Source organism: Nannobrachium achirus (assembly GCF_963921795.1).
Source record: "Nannobrachium achirus genome assembly, chromosome: 22".
In the NCBI taxonomy this organism is placed as follows: domain Eukaryota; kingdom Metazoa; phylum Chordata; class Actinopteri; order Myctophiformes; family Myctophidae; genus Nannobrachium; species Nannobrachium achirus.
The window spans coordinates 4,033,670-4,048,846 of record NC_137829.1 but is presented as its reverse complement, the minus strand read 5'-3'; the positions used below and the strand labels follow the sequence as shown (position 1 = coordinate 4,048,846).

The 15,177-nt window shown below is 39.6% G+C and overlaps 1 protein-coding gene across 1 annotated transcript in view; it reads right to left on the bottom strand.

Annotated features, from left to right (window-relative positions):
• neb (nebulin) overlaps positions 1 to 15,177 on the bottom strand; it is a gene marked incomplete at its 5' end in the record, with an annotated part of 93,346 nt that extends 78,169 nt beyond the window's left edge. The window contains 8 exons of the mRNA XM_080753524.1: positions 281 to 385; positions 2,776 to 2,880; positions 4,831 to 4,935; positions 7,368 to 7,472; positions 8,667 to 8,774; positions 8,975 to 9,082; positions 9,622 to 9,732; positions 15,124 to 15,177. Coding sequence (XP_080609650.1) covers positions 281 to 385; positions 2,776 to 2,880; positions 4,831 to 4,935; positions 7,368 to 7,472; positions 8,667 to 8,774; positions 8,975 to 9,082; positions 9,622 to 9,732; positions 15,124 to 15,177 — 801 coding nt within the window. The remainder of the gene's footprint in view (positions 1 to 280; positions 386 to 2,775; positions 2,881 to 4,830; positions 4,936 to 7,367; positions 7,473 to 8,666; positions 8,775 to 8,974; positions 9,083 to 9,621; positions 9,733 to 15,123) is intronic.

The window sequence follows — 15,177 nt, the reverse complement described above, 5'->3', positions numbered from 1 at the left end:
GATTTATTAATGCCTGCACACATTCTTTTAACTTGTGCAAACACAACATAATATTTAATAAATTATCGTAATAAAAAGAATCATAATAGAAATGAATTCGAATCGATTTTTCCTGCACCCCTAAAATATAGCCAATCTCCAAGCTCACACTGAGTCTCAGCGCGACGTCTTGTGAGATTACAGATTGGCTATTTTAGCTGTTCACTGTAAAACAAGGTATTTAACAAGATGTGACGAGAAATGCCATAGTATCATACAAAGGTGATATTAATGTTCTTACATTGCTGAGGTTCTCCATCGCCACCCTGCCAGTGGCCACGTCAAAGTAGGGGGTCTCGCACCAATGGCCCTTCACATTCTTATTGTAGTCCTCGTGGTACTTGAGCTGCAGGGGAGATAATAATGATGATACAAATACATAATAATAGTAACAATAAACATTTGCAGGGGAGATAATAGTAATAATACTAATCCAAAATAATAGTAACAGTAAGCATTACAAGACAAAGAGTCAAAAGGTTCGCTAGAGGAAAGATCAGTAGAGCTCATCCTAGAATCTATTAGATTATGGAAAGTTGACATCTTGACATGAGGGTTTCATGGAGTCACTCAAATGGTGACGATTCATCCTCCAGGAAGGAGAGAGCACGAATGTGCTAACAAGTTTCACAACAATCCTGCTGCCAGTAGATACAGCCATTGGCATCCTCAGAGCCCTGCCACTGGCAGGGTTAATTGCGACCGTAGGTCGCAATTAACTCAGTCAGGGCCGGTCGACTTTTAGATCGACTATCTCATTATGGAGTTCCCTGCCAAGCGACTTAAATCGACTTTTATATAAAAGCATTGTTTAAGCTTTTAATTTGGGTTAATAGACGGAGCGGAACGGTTAGCTTACTTTCGGCTAGTATACAGACGTAAACCGTGAAAAAAAAGGATACGATTATGACGTCACCTTTAAGCCATAGCTTCCTGTTTACGTACAAGGAATATCTACAAGGAACAGACAACACCCGGAAGTTGGCACGCCGGGTGGCCACTTTTGGGTGGCGGAAGTGACGAAGTGCTCATAGACGCTAATGTTAATTTTGGGTGGCCAAAGTGTCATGGCGGCGTCCCATGGAGCCTGAAATGACGAAAATGACGTTGGTGTCCGTTCCTTCTTTGATCTTCCTTGTTTACGTAGGCCTCTGCTAGCCGCTAGGCTCAATGCAAACCATCCGACCCTCACGCAGCTTCACTAGGTCGGATTTTGATTCGGAAACTTTCTGTGTGGCATCTGTATACGTTCCGGTGCCCATACTGATGGTGGTTTTAGACGATCAAGCACAAATTGAACAGTATTGAGCTCAGATGGCGGCCCGCGGGTCTCCCATTCATGTCAATGGGGATCGACGTCATCGTCCCATCCTTGAATGTTGTGAACCTTGGTTTTAACATTGGTTAACATGGGGGCTTCCACAGTCTATGGTCTATGGCTCGCTCTAGTGGTCATTTTGTGGTATGGTATTTCAACATGGCTTGGTAAATTGATGTGATTATGAGGATTAAATATAGCTATTTCCTGGCGTTATAAGCGCACATTCATATTTAAATTTGGCTGGCAATTTAACTATGAAAACCGGCACATCTTGCCCGTATCTGAGTCAGTGAGTAAGTAAGTAACGCCTCAATTTCTATAGTCTATTAGCTGTTGTCACATTGTTGACATTGTAGCTGCTGACCTGTTTGTTGACATTGTGACATCACATTGTTGTGACATCACCTCATCAAAGATCAAACCCCGGATATCCATACATGGAGACGACTGGATCATCACCTACACCTAGATCTCCATATGAGCTGACTACTACTACATCTGATTCCCACACTAATAGAATCCCTTTTATCCCATCAATATTAAGCCCATATCTGCCCATAAAATAGAATCCCTTTTATGCCATCAATATTAAGCCCATATCTGGGAAAGCCCATACAATATAATCCCTTTTATGCCATCAATATTAAGCCTATATTGCAGGTCTTAATTCATGAATAAGAGTGCCTATGTAGTATGTAAGTATCCTTATAGTGCAGTGCACTGGTGTGAACGAGTGTATTTTCTTTCCCAAGCATTATAACATGCAAAGCAAATGAATGTTCCTATCCTATTGCAACCCAGTGCTGTGTTAAGCTCAGATAAACCAGGGAAACTTTTATTAGGGCTGTCCATGTCTATGTGATGATACACATGTGGTGGCGAACAGGTATTCCTGTCATTTCCTGCTATTATTAGGACTTGGACTCTCTCTGCCAGCCTAGAATGTCTGTCTCCAATAATACCATAGAGCAGGTGTTCAGTTATTCCTATCAGTCTGCTGGGGATGGTTGGACCCTTGAGGGGGGGCAGGGGGCAACAGTGGACGTTCAATATCCTTCACAAATTAGGGCAGAGTGAAAACTAACATCCATGAATGTAACCACTAATGAACCACTTTCAACCTGGTGTCCCAAAATAGGGTAAAATTAAAACATAGCAAAAATAGCAGATCTACTAGGGGCTATGGCAGAATTAACTTTTCTCTTTTTCTTTGTATCCATGTCTTACAATTTGTACTTATTTGTACTTTACTAGAGTATTTCCAATTTCCAATACTTTTGCTTCTACTCCACTACATCTTGGATCCAAATATTGTACTTTTTCGGATTCCGGATTTTACTTGTAACAGAGTATGTCTATATTGCAGTATTGATATCTTTTCCCACCACTGTTTGTGTTGAGATTCAGGCACTTACATTGCTGCGCTGCTCGAACACCTTCTTGGCCAGCTCCATCTCAGGGGGTACAGCCAGGGAGGTGTGCTTGGCTTTGCGCTGGTCGTGGCCCTTCTTGTAGTGAATCTGCAGGGAAGAGGGAAAGGGTAAGATGTAGTGACACCGCCGGTTAATTCTTCCTGATCAATACGCTGACCTAAGTGCATGCAGCCCGTGACACATGGAAAGTTTGGGGTGATGATTTTAATTGCCTGATAAAAATAACATTAGGATTTTTGGGGCGCTGATGACCTAGCGGTTAAGGCACGTACCACACTAGGCCCTAATGCGCGAGTCGAGGTTTCGGGTCCTGGGCCACTAAGACTTATAATAACCATGCACAGTGTCAGTGAGAAACAGAACCTTATGTTGTTAAAGGTGATACACCATGCATTTAAAAAGTATTTATGTCATATTGTTTATGTCCCAAAAACGTTTTTCAAAAGGTTTGAGGCTAAATTACCACTCCTGAATAGAGAGCCTCTCATTTTTGAATGGCTCTCAGAGCATTTTCAGCTGCAGTACCACCTTTGGCCTGAACTGCGCCAAAAAAATATTTTTGAAAAATTGAAAATTGAAAAAAGAAAATCTTTTTGAAAAAATCTTCAAAAACGGCCGTTTATGATGTCACAAACGGCAGCAAATCTGGACAGCCTGTTTTGAGAACCCGTGGGATGCTTTTAACCTCCACCTTCCCAAAACCAGAGAAAGACACAACGGTCTGAAATGGGACTTTGTGAGGATAGAAGGTGCTAGTGGGACCCCAAAAAAAGGTTTTAAAATAGGAAAAGTGAATTTTCTTGGTGTATCACCTTTAAGTAGTCTTGCTTCCTATATCCCTATAATACTCCACACGCTGTGTTTGTCCCAGCACAGGGGTAGGGTCTGGTAGAAGACATTACCATTTAGTGGCAGAAACAGGCGGGGTTGTTCAGATTCCAAGAACCCGAATCACTATCGTAGAGGGCATAACGTTATGCCTCCATGAAGCAAAAGCACATTGAACTCGGGACTCAGCGGGGGCAGGAAGGGCAGGATACAGTATGCAGGGGTTGACACTAAGGTCTCAGAGGCACTTGCCCATCGGGCAAGTACAGGTCATGTTCTACTTGCCCGAAGGTAATGCCCACTTGCCCAAAAAGTAAACAGTCCATTATAAAATGATAGGTAAGATTTTAATTACCGCTCAATTTATTTATAAACACTTATTTCTTTACTTTCTGGGGCTGTGCGATAAAATGTCATACCTCAATACCTCCAAATCCAAATACCAAATACTTTAGCTAATATTGAATATGTCTATGGTTTCACACTTGTTATTTTATATTTTTAAATGTAGCAACAGTAAAAACAGCACATTATAGGTAAATAGTGCTCTTATTTTACATTCCACAGACCAGAAGACACAGCGCACTGGCCACGTTCAGGTGTTTAGACAGATATCTCGTGTTGTGTTTATATACATTTGTGTCCCCTCTCAAATGAGCACTTGCCCTGTCGGGCAACCTGAAAGCCAACTTCACCTGCCCTGACGTTTTATTTACCTGCCAGGGGCAGGTGGGCAAGCCTTAGTGTCAATGCCTGCAGTATGCATCCTTTTTGGTCACAAACACTATGCATGTTTCTAATATCCTCCAGTCCAGTGGTTCCCAAACAGTGGGACACGACCCATTTGTGGGTCGCGGACAGATTTTTATGGGTCTCTTCATTTAGTTTTTTTCCTACAGTTTGTTTTTAATTATTGTTATTTCAAAACATGAATTAGCAACACATTCAATGATTTTTAATAATTAAGTCATTTCATGAATAAATAAGGGAAAAATCTAAGAAATTCCATAAATTGTTAAACAAATGTTTAAAAGGTAGTGAAAATAGCCGATCGGCACGACGTGTTGTGAGCTTGTAAATCTGCTGTTTTCACTAGTTTGGGTCCCGAGCAATTTTTTCTCTTTTGTTTTGGGTCTTGAGCTAAACGGTTTGGGAACCACTGCTCAAGTCTATATAGGATAAGTAGTTGAGAGGTGCTGGTCTACTTACGTCACTGAGGACCTCCTGAGCCTTGGCCACCCTGCGCAGCTCGGGACTGTCAGAGTAGGGGATGTTCATGGTCTTATCATAATCCCAGTCCTCCGTGTACAGTTTCTGAAAACAAAGCAGCCATGAGTTATTGGATCACAGTCAAATCAAAGTGCAAAAGCCATTTCATAGGGCACATACAGTGCAAGTCTTGGTGGGACATAGCCTGGTGCGTTTATTTAGTTCAAATCAAATGAGATCTTCTAGCACATGCAGTAATTGTACGTTTTTGTTTTGCTGTTATTCTTTGGGCTTTGGGGGAGTCATATGATATCCAGGGTTTGCTAGGCTGGGGAGTAGTAGGGCTGTCACAATTACATAATCGTCTAATCGCAATTATTTGACATAATCACAATTATTTTGTGATAATCGTCATAATCGTTTCCATGTTGAAAATGTTTATATATGTTCAAACATTTAAAAAATAGTGGAAATAGCAGATAGCAGAGCTTGTAGATCGGCTATTTCCACTATCAATGTTCTTTTTAAAGTGTAAAGTTGTCAAATATGTCCTTCATTTCTTTGCATATTTAGGTTATGTGTCATATCTGCCATGTGCAACTTCAAAGCCTACAAGCCAAACAGAAATGTAATTGTCAACGACAAAAACACGATTACATCGCTAATAGCAATTATTTGAGTGACAATTAATCTTCCTATTGTTCCTATTGTTCCTCACTAATGCTCATTATACAACAGGTAGTCGGGCTCTCAATGGAAAACAGGCTCTCCAACCGTGCATATAACGAGCACAGATGGACTGTCTCTCATCAAGTAAAAAAATCAGCTGCGTTGGTCATGAAAGACCGCAAGCGCTCCTCTCTCCCCACACTATGCTAGGCGGCTGGCTAGCGGTTTTCATGTGACGTTCAGGGACACAGTAGCTAAATGTGGCATTAAAAAATTACAAATTCCTATCGAATATCTTAATTACAATGAAATAAAGTTGACTTGTTTTTTTTAAGGGCAACAGTTGTATAATCGCAATATTACACTTGAGGGTCTGCATTAACGCGGTTATCCTGCACGACAGGCTTTTCGCAGGAACGAGCCGACAGGCGAGTTCCGTAGGAAGGGCTGGAGTGTTGATGCACACCCTCTCGTGTAATAATTATAACATGGGACATGTTATACTACAGCCTGACTCTTCCTGGAAAGTTAGCGTACTGAAATAGAAGCCCAAGGCTGTCACGACTATGACATTTTACATGACGATTAATTGTAACTCAAATAATTGCGATTAACGATTTAATTGTGTTTTTGTCGTTGGCAATTACATTTCTGTTTGGATTTTAGGCTTTGAATTTGCACATGGTGGATATGACACATAACTTAAAGGAGCTATAGTCAACTTTTTCATTGTATGGCCGACACTTTGTTTACATCCTAGTCTATAGACTAGAATGTAAACAAAGTGTCGGTCTGACAATGGCCAAAATTATTATTTTATCATTATTTTACGCTTTTTGTGGTCATTTTTGAATAGAAACACTTATATGAAGCTTACTTTTTTATAAAATATTTTCGAAACATTATTTTTATTTTAGCATCCGTTTTTCAAGAAAAGGTTGACTATAGCTCCTTTAAATATACAAAGAAATTACTCACATATTTGACAACTTTATACTAAAAAAAGAACATTGATAGTGGAAATAGCCAATCTACAAGCACAACGTGCCGCATCGCGACACGTTGTGAGCTTGTAGATCTGCTATTTCCACAATTTTTTAAATGTTTGAACATATATAAAAAAAAATCAACATGTGTAAACAATTATCACCAAATAATTGCGATTATGTCAAATAATTGCGATTAGACGATTATGTAATAATTGTGACAGCACTACATCGGACAAAGTTAGCGTACTGAAATAGAAGCCCTTGTTCTTGCATTAATTACAAAACAATAAAAGATCTTAGAAATGACCAAAACTGTCTACAGATGATGTCACTGGTAGGCATGTTTCTGAACTGTCCACAGCCCTCCTCTGAGACACAGAACGAGTAGACAGTAGAGATGCTCTAATTGCCGATACCGATATTCCCGATCACAGCGTCAAATCCATAAATTCTTCTATTTATTGCGTTACTTATACATTTAATGATTCTTCCTACAAAACATTGACATTACAAGTCAATATTGTATTTATTTATAAAGCCACACATTTAAAAACAACCAGGATCAAAGCCGATAGAGGCATCATTGGCCGATCGCAATCACTCACCGACCAATCGGCACATCTCTAGTAGACAGAAATTGTGTCATCTCACAAACAACAGTATTTTACCGGGTGCAGGTTAAAAAATAATAAGACTAAATCAAAAGATCACCAGCACTTTAAGTCCTTAGCTTTACATTTTTTGGCACAGGCAGCAACAGACAGACGCGTTTCGGCTTAAGTCTTCCTCGGAGTGACCAACAAATTGAACCCTGTTCATATGGATAAAACAGTGCGCTCAGCCGCTCACTGTCCCGTTTGAAGGGCAGACTGTATTTACCTTGCTGATGGTCTTGGCGTTCTTCACAGCCAGAACCAGTTCAGGAGCATCAGGGGGCAGCAGGTACCTGTCCTTTACCTCATCCCACTTCTGTCTGTACAGAACCTAGAGGAGGGGAAAGAACCCAGAGCAGTCAATGTACCATGGCCAGCACTGAGCACTTTAGCTCTTTAAAGGAGTAGTTCACCCCCAAAATGACTTTTTCTTCTATTGATTACTCACGCCATGGAGCCTTGAGTTAAATAATATTTTTAGTTTTTTGCCACAAATGTACCCCAATTCCAGATGGGGACCCAAATGCATTCGGGTCCCCATCTGGAATCAATGGAGGTAAATTTACTATAATCACATTTTTGTCTTAAGAATGCGACAAATACATAACAATATTATTGAACTCAAGTCTCCATGGCGTGAGTAATCAATAGAAGAAAAAAAACCATTTTGGGGTTGAACTACTCCTTTAATCACAGGAACCCTATTAACTCATTAACTGCCAAAAACGTGAATCCCTTAAAAATCCCGTTGTACCACCCTGCCACGCCCGTGAATCCCGTAAATAAAAAAAATAAAAAATAAAAAAATCTTTTTTTTTTTTTTTTTCAAATTATTTTTTTTGGACCCCAAAAACGTTAGTAGGCATGATAGCGATCGCGAAATTGCTTGTTTAACCCCCATACAACCCCCATACAACTCAGGTAGCAGACCTCCAAGCTCACAACAGTGTAAAACATAATGGCTGCTATCTCATGAATGCCTGAACGGATTTCCATTCGGATTTTTTTGTTTGAAAGCTGTGAGCAATGTGGACACACGTGGTGCATTATCTAGGCATGGGTGTGCATGATCCGTGCACTATGAATTACATGGAAGTCTATGGAGACGAATGGCAGTTAAAGAGTACGAAGGTATTGTTAAATGGCAGCATATGAGTTAATAATAATAAAACGAATAACTGATGCAATTCTGGGAAAACATGTAATCAATCATAGAAGATTAAAAGCAGGATTTAAATAATATGTCAAGCTCAAAAGGCTATCGCTGACAGTAGTTACACAGCAATTTAACACGAAAAGGCCTTCCAAAATAAAAACGTTTTCCTTTAATGAACATTCGTCGAAAATAGCAAATCTACAAGCTCTCAATGTGAGCTATTTTCAACAAAGAAATTTGGCGTAGAGGGGTAAAAAGGAGGAAGCCTATTCCCATGTCAATGAACTCTGAGAGAGTGTAAAAACGGGCCCATTCTCAGAGATAAATCGGCAATCAAGATTTGTATGCGATTACTTTCAGTGCACTCACCTTGCTGATCAATTCATTCACATGCTTGCAATGCACGATATCTCTATCTTCGCTGGTACCGTACAAGGTGGTTGTCTTCGCCTTATTGCCCGCCATGCGGTATTTCACCTGGTGGACGATAATATACGTTGTATTTCTAGCTTTGAAAAAAAAATGCAGGATATCTCTTTGTTTTATGTGTTTGTGTTCTATCTTTTTTAAGGCAGTTCTTTAAGTATTACTACTAAATATTATGACTTGATACAATTGAATTAAAATGACTAAAATGAGTACTCGAATGGGATAAATAAAAGCATGGTAGTGTGTACCTCACTCAGCTGCAGTTGAGCCTTCCTGATGCGTATCATCTCAGGGGTCTCAGTAGATAAGGCAGGTGGCGTCCCCTTGGACAGGTCATAGGCCTTACGATACACATTCTGTTGGGGAGTATGTATACATATTTCAAAAGATTTAGGAAATGAAACACTATTTTAACACTGAGCCCCAGAGTCCCTACTCTGGGGTGAACGTTCAGCTAAAAATAGCAGACATACTGTACAAGCTCACAACACGTCATATTGTGACGTGTTGTGAGATGGTAGATTGGCTACACCACCATGGAGGCTTGAATTCATGGATATTTATTAAAAAAAAGAAAGAAAAACGCATTCCTAAGCCAATAATTTGAGTAGACTGTGTCTCCATAGGGAACAAAGCAGGGTCTTTGTGTCTCCATAGGGAACCACTGCTGGTCATCAAATTATTTGCTTAGGAATGCGACAAAAACAAATAAATTATCCATGAAATCTTTTCATTTGGGAATATTTTTTTGGGGAATGAGTAATCTATAGAAAAAAGTTATTTTTTTTTGGGGGGGGGGGGGGGGGGGTGAACAACCCCTTAGTTTAAGTGGTTAAAACATTGTACAGTAAACGTAAAACAACATGCACTGTAATGTAAAACTCCTGTTGCTTACGTGGCTGTACTGCTCCAGCATCTTGGTAGCATGAGCCAAGTAAGGGGTCATGAACTTGGAAGTATCCACCTTGACCTTCTTCCTGACCTTCCTGACCTCCAAGCCTGTAGACTGTAGGAGAGCAGAGGGAAGTGCAATGAGCTACCATTTACTGATACAATGACCAGTGGTCCCACAAAACCACTTTCAGCAGGCCAAGCAACAGAGAAGCCTATACACTGTTAAATCCTGAGCGTTCATTTAAAGCTGCAATTAAGAACCCATCTAAAATTAATAAAACATGATGATTTCAACCAATCTGTAAGGTAGAGTATGTTGATACAATATACTAGCAGTGGTTGGAGATGGTCTCCCTACTCTTCCAATGAGACTTTAAGCACCTGTCAGGTACTGTAGACAGTGATGTAAAGTAAAGTGCATTTACTTACATACTTAAGTATAATTTTGAGGTATTTGTACTTCACTTGTGTATTTCCAATTTCCAATACTTTTACTTCTACTCCACTACATCTCGCATCCAAATATTGTACTTTTACTCCACTACATTTATTTGAAAACTTTAGTTAATAGTTACTTTGCAGATATAAATTCTAATATTATAAAACATACATTGACCACAGCTCTATTTTATACCGATGCTATTTTCAAACTATTTTGTACTTTTACTTTTTGCAGCCTACTTGTATTTTGTATTTTGATGCCAAAACGTAGTTAGGTTGTACAGAGTAACACTGCAACCTAACTACCATATTGTGGATAATACCCTTCTATTTAATAATTTTGGGGATGTTGATGTTGTCATCTGCCCATTTGTCAATTTGGTAAAAATAAATTGGTTGAATAGAAGTCATATTTTGGGACCATCGCTCCATTGTTCACAATGGTTTGTAATGCAGGCTTGTGCAGGCTGCTACCCCAGGAAGTCATGTGATCCAAGATGGCCACGGTGTGAATATGGTCTATTCCTTGAGCTTTTGGGCCTGTGGCTCCCCGACTATTGTGTGAGCTTCAGGCATACACGGAAAGTGAATGCAGCATGAATGCAGCAGTATGCCTATAAGGGTTGAGCAGTGTCATTGACTTTATAGCCAATGCAAGACACCTGCGTCCAACATTCCAGGGACTAGACAGACATCACCCAAAATGTAGTAAACTACAGAATCCATAGTCAACATCAAGGGAATTGTAGTTCTATCTAGACCTACTGTAGTAACTAGTAAGAGCCTTAGATACAAGTGTCTACTGAGACAGGAAACAGCAATACATACCGGTATAAATGATTTACAATATACATTATAAGACTACATACAAAACGCATGACTGAAGGCTTACAATAAAACTGTTTGGTACAGTGTTAGTTAGTGTGTGGTTGCTGTTTTTTCTTTTGAATACTCTCGGAGTTAAATGAACACTCAGGACTTTTCTGTGTACCATTATAGCCTTGTGAAACAGATGATGAGAGACCAATATGACATACTGTAGATTTTACCAAATATGCAGTGACTTCAATACATGTTACTAGTTGGCTTGAATGCAGAGCATTTTATGTACCGGTATATAGGAATCTGAATAGCTTCACAAGAATTTGACATTTCATTTTAACCCACAGTACAATAGGGCTACAGCTACATTACTTACCTTAAAGCACTCATAGCAACGACTAGAAGCAAAATATGCGTACGGTACGGGGAATGACTGTAGTAATGCTCGGTCATGAGCAAGTTAATGGGATGGGAATTACGACAATGTTATCAGATGAGTTATAGGACACAAGGACATTTGGATTACAGAGTATGATTAAGACATACAAGAAGCAGAGTATAGGGCCTATACAGTAGCGATGAGCACATTTAGCCGCAAACGTCAGCAATAACAACAAACAAGTCATGGATTGTCATGACGGCAGCCATTTCATTTATCGCCATAACAGCAGCCATTTCCTTTGTTGCCATAAAGGCAGCCATCCATCTTCTTTTGGTGCTCACATAATAGGCGTACACGGTCAAATAGCTAGTCAATTGGTTAGCCTCTGGGGCATGCAGACAAGACGACAAGGTGAGAGAACAGCGAGACACCGAAAGAGTTAACTGTTTTGTTTCACTTTCTGGCCATTGGGGAGATGGTGTTTTACCTGGCCTGAACTGCCGGAAGTTACCGTACGGCTGGAAGTTACCGTACTGGAAGAATACGTAACCTACAAATGTACAAAACCTGCTAGTAAAGGTACTGGGAGAAACAGCACAGTGTATTGGATTGAGGTTGATTTTTCCCCAGCTCTGGCACCAGTTCTAAAACCTGCTAAGTTACGAGCTCAGCTGACATACAGTACGATTGCTGTATTCTGTATTTCTGCAATAATAGTCCCATACTGTACATTCTGACAAATGCAAACCTAAAAACGGAACTAATTACACAGCATACTGTACTGTACAGTACAGCAGTCCTCGTGAGCCAGTAATAAAAAGTCCAGACGTTCACTCACAGTAACTCTAAAATGACTTTCAAATACACTAAGGAGAATATGCTCTGAATTAAGCTTCAGTGTAATTAAAGCCTGTATCCCAGCAGGGATAGAGAGGCTTATAATATCCTTGGTGTGCAGAACCCTTAACCCTTTGAACCCGTAAGCAGTCCCATGGCTTCATTGCTATTCCAATTACTTGTTAAGGGGTTCATTGTCCTTGTAATGAATCACTAGTGTGCCCATTAGTGGCACACTATGACAACCAATAATTTATAAACGTTTAATAATCTATCTATGGATGTGGATGTTCACAGAAAGGTTTCCATGGGTTTAATACTGATATTTTCTATCAGTCAATTAACTAACATTCCCACACATGTTCCCTGAATAGCATGTATCTAACTTTAACAGTGCCTAAATTACAGTGTGACCTCTGCTGTGACCTTATGGTGATGCATTCACCACTCAAAATGGCAGCATTAATCGAGCTACAGTATGCTTAACACTAAGGTCTGAGCCAGACAGGACCACCAAGACATTTCTGGAAGACCTACTGTACGCAAATCTATAGTCTGGTACAACTCTAAAGTACAATATAGAGTACAACCAACCAGAGCTGAGAGAAAGAACATCTCAAACGCTTTAAACAAGATTTGTAAGAGGCTTCATTATCTGAATCTATCAGACAGGAAAGAACCATACCTGTACACGTACACTTCATAGGAATAATAATAATATTAGCTGCCTGGGTTCTCGTGCAAGCACAGAACCACCAGATCAGAGGAAGAAACTGTCACTATTGCCAGCAGGCAAACTATACATTAACAACCACATACGGACAATCTGTGTTTTGAAAATATATACTCCTGTAAGTTATTGTGACCTTGTGTGATCTGTAGGTGCAGGCTCAGATAAATAATGTAATGTCTCTTTTTTAAAGTAATAATAATAATAATAATACATAAATGATGTGTTTTGGTGGTATTTTCCCAATATATTCCCATGTAGGCCTACCTGGAATTCACTATCTGCTTTTCCCCATTCTAACTATTAAGAGCAGTGGACGCTATTAATACCGCAGTTAGGGGTCTTTAGTGTCGTGCTAAGGGACAGTTAGACAAATAAACTGGGTGAGCCAAGGGTCTAACCGGCCACCTTTCTCCTTTTTACACATTCAGAGTTACATTAATAGTCATGATTTTACTGTGTAGCCCTCTCTTTCTGTCTCACTACCTCCCCAGCAGGTGTTTTTCCCCCCCATGCAACCACCTCTCCTAAGCACATTCTATTACTGTGACGTTAAGGTTTAAAGTCCGGGCTATGGGAGTGTGATTTACAGCACAGTGGCTCGTTTCATTTGCTTCTCTATGTCTCTCTCTCTCTCTCTCTCTCTCTCTCTCTCTCTCTCTCTCTCTTTCACTGCCAGTCTGCCGTAGATGTCCACTTCTAAATTTGTCTGCCTGATGGACACTGTCCAGATGTAATTTCTCACGTTGATAATGAGGAAAATAAACGTATAGCATGGAAGCAGTGATGACAACATAACATAGTTTGGTTGAGGCTGTTTGTTTATGTATCTATATGTAATGTATATTTACATCAGTAGCATGAATAGTGATATGTTTCTCCCCATTCTGTAGATCAAATAAGAAGCCACCTTACTATTCAGATAAAGACAATGCAAATGTTCTCCAGAGTGTATAGATGAAAGTAATAGTGAAATCAGAGTGCATCGATTTGTGGGAATTCTGTATGTATGTCCTCCCTGACAAATGATTTACATCTTTGTATTAAAGAAAGTAAACCGATTTGCTAGTTAATATGTTATATGGGAGCAAAATGAGAACAGGTACTATCCCTAAAATGGTTGTACATTTCAATATATTGTTATCTGCAACTCCAATGTCAAAGAAGACATTGTACATGGCTAATCTCTGATATGTTGTTCAGTTTAAGACATCATTCCAACTCCCCTATAAGATATCAGCGAGATTTCATGTGGCTGAATAGCAGGCTAACTTTAATCCTATTTCCCAAGGAAATAAGGGATTAAGTTGTTAGCCTTCTGCTTTCACTCTTCCATTGCACACTGGTACGGAGATCTTCAACACACAGCATGGATGATACATTCACCAGTAATAATGTTCCTATTCAGTTGTGATTTCTGGGGTTCTTGGGCTACACTAATAAACCAAACACAATACAGACAAAATTAAGTTTGAACTGTAATTACGTTTGCTATATTATGTTTGATTGATCCACGAGGAAGCTATGGAAAAGGCCATCTTCAAATCTGAGTACAGAGTTGTGGTCATTTGTGGAAAAAAGGCCTCTTATTTAACATGAACATCACAATGGTAAAATTCAAGAAAGTGTAGGCTTGCTAGAAATACATTTCCACAACTTACTGTACATGATCTACACTACAGTCATACAGTAGGTGATTGACTGATAGTTAACACTGGGATATACAGTATAATCTGCATGAGCTAATGTCACTGACTGCCTATATTTTCCATACTTTTGGAAGTGTAATTATTACATGACTATGCTCCACCTATCAGCTCATAGGTGTATCATTAATCTTAATGCAAGGGACACCCTCCATAATGTTTCATTGAAATATTTTCATTTTGGTTTGTTGTTAGCTAGTTTTGATTTACAGCTGGCTGTTAAGGGTGGTCCAGGCTCCATCTGAAACGGGATCTAACAGCAGCGTTGGATGCCTGGTCCTCTGAACTGCTGACTGAGGGGGTATCGTAAACTGACTTAACTATTCATAGGATCTGCCATGTAACCTGGACAGCAAGAAGATAACCTCAGCCCACATAGTCGTATTTAAAGTATCTGGATCACTAATTACAATAAACCACAAAAAAATTACAAATAGCCTAGTCCTACAGTGAGGAGGAATTATCTGTCTGAGAGGATGGACCTATGCAATTATTATAATTTGTAGCATTTTTTTTTCTTTTCTTAAATGAACTAAAACCAATGTATTAATATTAAAACAATGTTGTGAAATCATATCCACTTACCTCATCAACCTCTTCTTCATACTCCTCCTCAAATTCCTCGACCTCGTCCGCCAT